The 10,604-nt window shown below is 35.9% G+C and overlaps 2 protein-coding genes across 2 annotated transcripts; one reads left to right on the top strand and one right to left on the bottom strand.

Annotated features, from left to right (window-relative positions):
• The first annotated feature begins 953 nt into the window (after window positions 1–953).
• On the top strand, window positions 954–4,117 carry LOC118050312 (BIIDXI-like protein At5g11420). Its single transcript, XM_035060630.2, has 3 exons — window positions 954–1,113; window positions 2,183–2,680; window positions 3,300–4,117. The coding sequence occupies exons 1-3, from the start codon at window positions 1,038–1,040 to the stop codon at window positions 3,824–3,826; spliced, it is 1,101 nt and encodes a 366-aa protein (XP_034916521.1). The 5' UTR covers window positions 954–1,037; the 3' UTR covers window positions 3,827–4,117.
• A 350-nt stretch (window positions 4,118–4,467) lies between these two features.
• Window positions 4,468–6,846, bottom strand: LOC118050310 (coatomer subunit beta'-1-like). Its single transcript, XM_035060629.2, has 10 exons — window positions 6,712–6,846; window positions 6,529–6,549; window positions 6,380–6,441; window positions 6,243–6,297; window positions 6,092–6,128; window positions 5,594–5,919; window positions 5,385–5,516; window positions 5,133–5,281; window positions 4,967–5,035; window positions 4,468–4,811 (listed from the first exon to the last, which is right to left on the bottom strand). The coding sequence occupies exons 1-10, from the start codon at window positions 6,712–6,714 to the stop codon at window positions 4,739–4,741; spliced, it is 927 nt and encodes a 308-aa protein (XP_034916520.1). The 5' UTR covers window positions 6,715–6,846; the 3' UTR covers window positions 4,468–4,738.
• Between the last annotated feature and the right edge of the window lie 3,758 nt (window positions 6,847–10,604).

Genomic DNA, 10,604 nt, shown 5'->3' on the forward strand with positions numbered 1-10,604 from the left:
TTTTCAAAATAATATCATTTTAAATTTTTTTATTTTTTATTTTGATTTGGCTAAATTTAACTAGATTTACCATGTTACGGATAATCTAAATTTTGGTGGAATCAATATCAAAACCAACTTAAATTAAAACTCCACTAAAATCAGGCTTTGAATATCGAGTTTGTCATGTAAAGTTTAGTAACTATGGTAATTTGATCAATCCTTACTTCTTTTTCACGTGAAAAGAGCAAGTAATTTTCTCATTTAATCACTCATTCATAATATACTTTGAATCACAATGATAACTCCTTGCTTGACCCCAAGAACTACATTATAAACTAGGTGGTTCACTCGGGTATTTTTATTCAAAATAACTTTCTTGTGTATAATTTTATTAAAAAATAAACAAAGTTGTTTTTTACTTTAAAAAACTAATGATTAAATCTTACTTGAATCTTCATCGAATCATTCAATTTGTGAATTAAATCATCAAATTATTCAAATTTAATTAGATCAAAGTTCTAGATAGTTTAATATCAAACTTGAAATAAACTAGTTACTAAAATAACTCATCAAGTCACACTAGGTATATAAACTATGCTAAAGAAATTCTAGTTATCTAATTCTCGAGATAACCAGAAGACGAAGATACCCTCTAACAACAATATCTAGCTAAAGGCACGAAAAGTCTAAGCTTATATGGATGATGCATGGTTTGCACAGGTAATGGGGAATGAAACCATGTGATCACCAACGACATTTGTCTTCAACTTCTACCAAAAGACACATCAAGATTTTGCCTTCATTTTTTTTTTATTTAAAAAAAAGATTCTGCCTTCGATATCATATCTCGTCATTAGAAAATATTGCCACGTGAAGACACCATCATAATGTCAATATTTGTTATTTCAAGAAACCCTAAGGGCTTTTTTAGCTCACAACATGCATATAAGCTCATGCTCTCTCCTTCCTTTGCATTATACCCCTTCTCCTACTCCTCCTCCTCCTCTCCTCCTCCTCCTCCTTCCCTTTGGACAAGAAATTGTAAAAGACTCAAAATGAGAGGAGCCATGCTTCCATTGTCGGCGCTAGTACTGTTAGCCACTTGCCACTTTGCCTTTTCTATCAAAGATGGTAAGCTTTAAAATCCATGTCTGTCCCTTGATTTTGTTGCATTCAATTGGTTTGGTCAATAACTAGCTCGTTCAAAGCATGTTGGTGCCCCTTGTGGGTGCTAATCACCATAGTTGGCTAAGTTTATTGTGCATAAAGCTCAGGGCGGCTTACTAGCTTGGTCTCTCGCTCACAGCCATATTTTGCACCTTGTTTGCTGCTATCTATGCCTACAGCAGGTGAACTGCAAGATCATGATCAGGGATCGAAAAATACTTTGTCCATGGTGGATATGCATATATTTGTGATGTTCTTCAAAGTGAAGCAGTCCTTGATTCAGTACCAATTACTTTTTTCTCACCATTCTTGACCTTACAAATCGCATAGCCACGAGGTTCCTTCACAGCAAAAAATGGAGATTTGGAATCGTGCACCGGTGATGGTGTTCATATAGGAAAGTGGCAATCAATTAAATTTAAAAGATAAAAGTGAATTTTGGTTTGATTTTGCAGCATAATTTGCCTGCATCAAGTATATCCTCTAGCCTCTAGCTAGCCCATCTGCTGTAGAAGCAGAATGAATGGACCCACTTCATGGCTGGCTTTCCAGACAGAGCCAGTGAGGCACATGATCCTTAAATTCGATCTCGATATTAGTAGATGGCATATATACCTTATCAGACCAGCTTACTTCTTTTAGCATAATAACATGTGACTTCTCATCACCAAATTATTGTTTGTGCTCTTTTTTCTCCTTCTCTCCTTTTATTTCTTTCTAGCATTTCATCTTTTTTAGATTTCATGTATAAAATTGTAAATTTCATTCAATGATGAATTTTAATTTAATAAAAAATAAAACAATATTATTTTAGAGAAGTTAATAGGTTTTGACTAAGTCAACTCTAAATTAACTGCTACTTTAATTAGGTATTGGGCCCGGATCACCATTTCTCTCGTTCATCGTTGTACTAAAACAATGCTTTTTTTAATGATTTGCCATTTATTCTGTAAATGAACATGATTTCGTAGTCTTTAAGGTTTGGACAATAAATTTGCTTAAAATCTCAATTTTTCTAATTACTTAATGCCAGGACTGGTAGAAAATGGGAACTTCGAGGTTGGCCCGAAGCCATCGGAGTTGAAAGGAACAGAGATGATCGGACGCTATGCATTACCAAAATGGGAAATTTCCGGCTTCGTCGAGTACATCAAAGCAGGCCAAAAACAAGGGGACATGTTGCTGGTAGTACCAGAGGGAGCCTACGCAGTCCGCCTTGGAAATGAGGCATCAATCAAGCAAGTTCTAAATGTTACAAAGGGAATGTACTATTCCATCACATTTAGCGCAGCTAGAACCTGTGCTCAAGAGGAAGAATTGAACATATCGATTTCTCCTGAGTGGGGCGTGCTACCAATGCAAACAATGTACAGTAGCAATGGGTGGGACTCGTATGCTTGGGCATTTAAAGCCTTGCTTGATATCGTTGACCTTGTTGTTCACAATCCAGGAGTTGAAGAAGATCCTGCTTGCGGCCCGCTCATTGATTCAGTGGCCATTAAAGCTTTATATCCTCCTAGACCAACAAATAGTAAGTTCTTTACATATTCTATTTGCATTAAACTTATGTGTAGCTAGCTAGGCATGGATTATCAAGGAAGGAGAAGAGAAATGTAGGAGAAGTTGATTGTGTGAAGTTATTGAGTCCTCGTTGAATTATGTCCCTCACAGAGACCTTTAGGACACTGTCTCGAGACTCTCAACTTGGTATTTAGCCCCTGGGGAGCAAGCAGCAGGGCACTCAAGGACTGTCTTCCCCAGTTGCCTCACGATATTCATGGACTGACCTCCAAAGAATAGCAATTTGGTACCGTTTATTTTCCAGTCCTTTTCACAAGGGGACGAGGATGGCAAGTGTTTAACTGGTTTGATCAAGCCTTCTAGTTTTAACAATGAAGGAACCCTAGAGGTAATTAGCTATTGGCTCAATGGATTTGAGACATAAATATGCTGAAGTTGCAGCCTGCAACTTCACCTATGCTGAGCCTAGCATTCACGACTACTTGATGTCTGGTTCCATTGCAGTTGTTCCTTTCTGTTTGAACTTTAAATCGTTACTCGGACATCGCTATTAGTTACTGATTCCTGCTATAAACACCAAAATGTTGAGTTAATGTTAACAACTTGTATTTTCATTCTAAATTCTGCAGAGAACCTGATGAAAAATGGGGGTTTCGAAGAAGGTCCATATTTGCTACCGAACACATCCTGGGGTGTCCTGATCCCACCCAACATTGAAGATAAGCACTCTCCCCTCCCTGGCTGGATGGTTGAATCCCTTAAAGCAGTTAAATACATTGATGTAGAACATTTTTCGGTGCCACAAGGACGGCGTGCCATAGAACTTGTAGCAGGCAAAGAGAGTGCCATTGCACAGGTAGTCCGTACCATAATCGGCAAAACCTATACACTCACATTTGCAGTAGGAGATGCGAGCAATTCATGTGAGGGGTCAATGATTGTCGAGGCGTTCGCCGGCAAGGACACGCTCAAAGTTCCTTATGAGTCCAAGGGCAAAGGTGGGTTTAAGCGAGCTGTGCTTAAATTTGTTGCTGCTTCTAGCAGAACAAGAATAATGTTCTACAGCACATTTTACACCATGAGGAGTGATGACTTTTCTTCTCTATGTGGACCTGTTGTCGATGATGTGAAGCTGTTGAGTCTCCGTGGAACATGAATCATTAGAAGCTAATTAAGGGTATAAAGCAAGATTATTCGATGGTTTGGACTTTGGATGTGTGAATTTCGCCTTCGCGGCTATACCATAAATTAATCAATATTTTTGTTATATAAGAGAAGCAAGCAAGGGTTTCAAGAGTGGGTTTCTATCACGATATATCAAGAAAAATAAGAGTATATATTATTACTAATAGCAGGGTAGTTCATAGTAGTATTGTGATTTTATGAAAGTGGGGCTATGTACTATTTTTAGCAAAATAAATGAAAGAAAGTTTCTATTTCTGAGCTATTTTTAAAGTTTATTTTTGTAGATTAGAAGTCCAACGAAATAGATCACACTAAGGTATATCATGGGCTGTGGACTTGAAATAGATCACACTGGATCATAAGTTGATGTTGCAAATTCATTGATCGATGGAATGCAGGAATTGACGTTTGTTTAAGAGGTACGCTGTGCGCTGCAAACAAACACAGCCTTATATATAACAGTGATTTTAAATGGTTGCCTTCATATCCTTTAATGGAGGATTTCGCAGGGCTCTTTTTCCCTAGCTTTGTTTGGCTTCCTTTGTTATGTGCGCGCGCGCGCGTAAAAGGAGTTGTGATTGTGATTCTGGGATTCGTTTTTCCTTAAAAAAAGGGGCAAACATACAGCTGCCTTTAGAAATAAAACTTTATTGTCTTGGCGAACATATATATTACGATAGCAAGGAGATTATGCAGTACAGTACAAGACATTATCATGGGAAATGTAGGAGGGCAAGCGAAAAGACTATAATAGCAGCTGACATTATCCCGATCCTCTCTTCCACTCAGAAGATCGACGGTTTTATTCCCTCAAAACACGATATAGTATCTGCTGTGGAAGATCGATGACGTTAGTCCCTCGTCATCTCATGAATTTGAGGTTTCACTGTGCTGGCCCTGCGTCTGCAACGGCTACTTTGAGCATAGTGGCTCCATTGTCACAACCAAATGCAACTCTGATAGATAAAAAGATGGAATTAACTTGTTGCCGTGGAAACATAATAAGAGAATTTAAGAAAACAGAGTAGTCTTGACCACCTCAACATGTGAACAATTCATGTTCTAAAAGGTTTTACATGAAAACGAGCAGAACTTTGGTAAAGAAACTTACTGGCATGACTCTTGCTTGCATCCAACTGCCCAGACTCTTTGAAGACCATAATCCAATGTGCTCTCGAGTCTGAAGCATGGAATCATGGAGAATTAAAGAACTAAACAGGTTGAGTTCATTTATATTTACTTATAATATGGGAAGAACTGCTCAAACAGGAATTTACCGGTAAGTTGCTGCATCCCATAGACGGATAGTATTATCCTCGGAAGTAGTGATTATGATGGGAAGCTGTGGATGAACACAGCATGAAGTGATGTTGTGGGTATGACCTTCTAGTGTATGGACACAACTTTTTGTTTCATAGTCCCACACCTGATTGCATTATACAAGAAAGGCATGCAAAATATGAGCCACAAATTAACAGATACAATTCACGGCATGTTGGGAAGAAGAAACTGCTGGCTGGCTGGCTAACCTTGGCAGTAAAATCATCAGAACCACTCAATAGATATAGTTTGTCACCACGCATGAAGAAATCGATACAATTTACGCCTTCGGAATGACCATTTAGTGTAGCAACAGGAGTAGGAGAATTAAGATTCCAAATCTGCAAGAATTATGAAATCAGAAGAACAACTTTTTGCACGGAAACCAGCTTGAAAAATCGAGGCCATAAATATATACCTTCACGGTGGTATCAAGTGATGCACTTGCAAAGATGCTGGAATCTTTTGGATTGAACATGACTTGCATTACATAATGTGAATGTCCTTCAAAGGTCTGAGCGCACTCCCATTCCTTCTCCCAATTCCACATCTTTATGAGCATGTCATCTGAAGACGAGATCACACATGGCAGGGTAGGGTGGACAAGCACACCCCTAATGTAATCGCTGTGTGCCTCAAACTCTTTGACCAACTCCGTTGTTTCATAATTGTATACGCGGATGAATCTGTCATCCGATCCAGTTACAATCCATTGCTTTCTTGCAATAAACTTTGCTGACCTTACTGCAAGAAAAAAAACATCCATTCGAAGATGAGTTCCGGAATGATCTGTCGGAAACTGAAAAGCTTGTTCAAGGTATCAGAATGTGCTCACGACATCAGTAATGTAGAAGCTAATCTTAATCTTAACATGTAGAAGTAATGTATGATAGCAGTACAAGGTATTGATATTTACCTGGTGATTCTGTGACCTTAAAAGACTTCTCCATGGTCTAGAATCAATCATGCAAGTTCCAAGTTAATCAGTAATGTAGGGATTCAACGAACAAGAACAAGGAAACAGTCTTACGAAAGAGGTACAAGAATAATACATAGCTAGCCCTAACCTGTGTCTTGTAGTTCCAAATACACACAGTTCCTGAATACAAGCTTGTTAGAATCCTGCGTAGAGAAATACATGTGGGTGTCAATCATATTTCGACTTAGAACACAAATACCAAGTTGTAAAGGAGATTCTGGTTACCATGGCCGTGTTGGATGTAGATCAAGAGATTTCACCCGTTCAGATAATTGTGAAAATTCTTGCTGTGCCAAGAAACATAATCAACATATTAATGGTAGGTTTCACACACAGGTAAAATCTTTGTGAAGCAAGTAATTACTCTCAAGTACCTCAATTGTCAATTTCAGAGCCTGTCCAATACCCGATGGGATGCATGCCAGACCAGGAATAACACAATTAGTATAAAAAGAAAAGGTAGAAGAAGAGTGATGGGATTTAAACTAGTTTAAAATATAATCTATACTATTTTATGATAAAATACGCGTTGAAGGACCAACGACAACTCAACTCACCATTTCTTTCTTTCTTTCTTTCACAGTTGATATGGGCTAAAGACGGCAATGGCTTGAAGAGAAATCTGCTTGATAGTTGGAATGATAGAGAAGAGAGGGAAGCTGCTCCATATATGTAAGCCTGTGATCCTTCGCAGTTAAGGAAAATGCTTAAGCTTACCATTCAACAACGCGTAAGTCAAAATTGGACCCTGGGAGCGATTCTTCTCGTGTTGTCATCTGCTATGCCCTTTGCCATTGATTGTTTTCATGTAAACGAGTGGACGGCTATGATTGGGTTTCAATGCCAATGTGATTTGTCAATACCGCTTGTTTAGATTTGCTTATAACGCAGGTGCAGCATGTTTGGTAATAAAAAAAAAAAACGTTGTTTATTATTCATGGGACTCATTGAAATCTGTGTTTGTAATGCAGGGCAGGATAAAGCATGCTGGAGCTACTTTTATGGAGAGTCCGCTGCTTTTCTTCTTCTGCACTGCTCTTTTCTTTTTTCTTTTTTTTTAAGTGAACAATATTCTTAAAAAAAAACAATTAGTGCAATGAATTAAATTTTACTTGTACTGTAATTTTAAAAAAAAAATTAGTTAAGAGTAAATTAAATTTACTCATATTTGTTATATAAACAATATTTTTTTCTCTGAAAAACTAGTGTAAAGTGAATTAAATTCACTCTCATTGTAATCTCAATTTTATTCCTAATAATATTTTACCTAATTTTATTGCAAGCTTAAAAAATTATGAAAATTATAATTCTTGTCGGATGAATTTTGTACGAAATGGAATTGTAAAGAGTTTAATGTAACAATAAAAAATATTTTTTATAAAGTATTATTTTTTTCATAATATAATAGTAGTTGTAGTTAAATCTACAATATTTAAATTTAAAACCACACACACACACACACATATATATATATAAAAGTTATTTTATAACCTAAATTCAAAAGACATTCTTAACCAAACACATTAAACTACTTTTTGTTCAATTTCAATTTTAACCACAGTTTTAACCAAATATATATAAATATCAAATCAACCTCAACTAAAAGTACTTTTTATAAAAAAAAAAAAAATTTCTAACCACAACCACAAAAATTACCACAATACCAAACACACTCCGCGCGACACATAAATTAATATATTTAATCTCATAATATAGGTCATATACTTAGTTATGTTTAATAAAAAAAAATTATTATAATTAAGTTTCTATTTAATAAAATGATAATATAAATAGATACACATATAAATAAATAGAAAAAATATATTATACAAAATTGCACGTATTAGAAAAAAAAATGTTATCATTTTATGTGAAAACCAAGTAAAAATAAAATAATATTTAACCAAAGACTAAATAAAAAAGTTGAGAGATACATATGGGTTTGGATATATGATTTTGAAACCCGAGATATAGACTTGATTGTATTTAATTATTTTGTTTCTTAAACCAATGTTTTATTTAATAAAACAAAAATGATAAAAATAGAAAAGCGATTGAATACAATTAAAGGGAAAAAAAAAATAAGTTCAGTTGCACATAAGGAAGCAAATGTTGAAATCTTATTCGTAAACTAAGGAAACATTAAGTCATATTCTATTAAAAAAAATTAGAGAGATTTATTAAAAAAAGAAAACCAACAAAAAAATTCAATAAAACACCATCATCAAATGATTAAATAAGAAGAAAAAACAAAAAGATAAAAAAGAAAACCAATAAACAAAAAAGCCTAGGCGTGTGGACCTAGCCTAAGTGGACTAGCGTGTTTCAATGAAAAAAAAACCCAGGCACATGGGTCTTTTGACATAAGTCCATGCGTCTAGGCTAACATATTATTTTTTGCTAAAATAACTCATTTTTTAACTTGTTTTTTTACCCAAAATGCTTAGAAAACACCTTGTATACCTTAACAAACCTATTTATGACCTTAAATAACTCAAAAACAACCCAAGACTCAAAAATCAACCTGAATTAAAAAAACTTTGTGAACTCATATCTAGCATTTCAAGCGATAAGGATAAGAAACACCTAGGTGGAACTCTTTTCATCGAATGAAATTTATTGACATCAAAATCAATATTTTTCATGGTCAAAATCATTGTCAACCAATATTCTCTCAACTAAATTTAATCTCTTTGTCATATCTCAAACCAGAGACTGAAAAATAAAAATAATAAAAATTTGTACAACAATTGAATATTTGAAATAGTAAGGGGTTGAAAAGTTATCATTTAAAAAGTAAGAGGACCAAACTGAACTTTTCTCCTATTTTTTAAACTGCCACCCGTTTTTTCTCCTTGTTTTATGATTTATTATAACTTTGTTCGTCCTTAACAATTCTTGATAAATTGATCATGAATTTGGGCATAAAAGGATTCAATCAAAGAAAAACAAAGTTTGTGGACTAAATTGAAAAAAAACATTTTGCATTGCTACATTGAACGGGATTTAGTCTCCTTGGTACAGTTTCTTTGGGAAGTCTTGTCTTATCTCCGACCGAAGACTCTATTGAGCTCCCCTCTGGAGGAAAATGAATAAATCCATCATAATTTGCCCCCATAACTTCTTGTTCAGCCCATGATCCTGGTGGACAAATCTCACCATAACATGGAAGAAATCAAATGATCTTGTTGCTGCAGTAGTGAGGAAGGTATCTGGGATTTTCTTGTTTGTAATAAACGGCAAATACAGTATGGTATGGAACAACGACGAACACATTTCCAGGCTTCAAATTGGCCTCAGGACGAATCACTATCCATGGAAATCTGGACGCGTGATGAAATGTCTTGGATTCTTTTTCATGACCTCGGCAGCAGATATTGATTTCTTACGAATCTCAGCAAACCCTCCAGGATGCACCGGCTTGAGGACTCTACGATTCCTCAAAAATGAACCCATTTTCATAGGATTGCAAGTGTTCTGTCTGGAACAGGAAAAACAGAGGAGATGACATTAATTAAGCTAGCTAGGTTGACTGTAGCGTACTTGGCTGGCGAGCAGCCTGAAGGATCTTAGGAGAGCATGGGTGCTGGCACTCTATGTTGTTGTTTTCGATTCGTCCTGGGTTTTCCAACAAGAAACTAGGTAAAGTCTATACGTTTTGTCTTCAATAGTTGAAACTTGAAGCAACCCTTTTCTACTCTCTTTTATTCGGTTCAGGATTCCTTTGCTAACGTTTTTACTTTTTATCCTTTGAAAATGTTTGTATGCCTGTCCTGCCACTTACTCTTGGATATCCGAAGCTTTGTTTGACTGGGAATTTACATATTTTTAATAGATTCCCTCACTTTTAGCATCATGACCGCATCCATAGTTCATGCACAGATAAATCATATGAATATTACTGAAGAACTGGATGAGTTGTAATTTTTGAAAAGAGATTTTTTTAGGAGAATTATAGATTGAATAACAATAAGAATATTCGTAGTAGGCCGGGCCTGATAAGCATATTCGACCCTCAATTGTAGTGTGACAGGGGACCACCCCTGCTCCCGTCGTGTAGACTCATCTCAACACAGATAAACTGCGGCTGCAACTTGCATGAATTAAACAAGATAAAGATGTAATACGTTCAGCAATTACTCATCCATGCTGCTACTTATATCAAGGCAGAAACAACTTGTTTCATATTCATATGAAAGAGCAGTCACAGAACACCCAGAGTCACCCTAGCGGCACCAGGTTGACGTTTATTATAATAGTTTACACGCTGGTGTTAATTCACACCGGATTAGAGGAACCACCACAATAAGAAAAGCCATATAATCACTAATCAGCACAGTGCTGACAAATTAAGGACAGATAGAAACACTAGTAGCATCCTGCAGACATCGATAAGTAGCTTAAAACTGCATGTATGAAGAAGGATGGAATAAACAAGGCAAGACACTCC

This window comes from Populus alba, chromosome 6, assembly GCF_005239225.2.
Source record: "Populus alba chromosome 6, ASM523922v2, whole genome shotgun sequence".
In the NCBI taxonomy this organism is placed as follows: domain Eukaryota; kingdom Viridiplantae; phylum Streptophyta; class Magnoliopsida; order Malpighiales; family Salicaceae; genus Populus; species Populus alba.

Bases quoted from the DNA above. Each gene is read 5' to 3' on its own strand.
- LOC118050312 (XM_035060630.2), top strand. From the start codon at position 1,038: ATGAGAGGAGCCATGCTTCCATTGTCGGCGCTAGTACTGTTAGCCACT. The intron at 1,114-2,182 runs GTAAGCTTTAAA...ACTTAATGCCAG, and splicing joins TGCCTTTTCTATCAAAGATG to GACTGGTAGAAAATGGGAAC. The intron at 2,681-3,299 runs GTAAGTTCTTTA...TAAATTCTGCAG, and splicing joins TCCTCCTAGACCAACAAATA to AGAACCTGATGAAAAATGGG.
- LOC118050310 (XM_035060629.2), bottom strand. The intron at 6,129-6,242 runs GTTAGGGCTAGC...GATTGATTCTAG, and splicing joins TTTGGAACTACAAGACACAG to ACCATGGAGAAGTCTTTTAA. The intron at 5,920-6,091 runs GTAAATATCAAT...TTTTTCTTGCAG, and splicing joins TAAGGTCACAGAATCACCAG to TAAGGTCAGCAAAGTTTATT.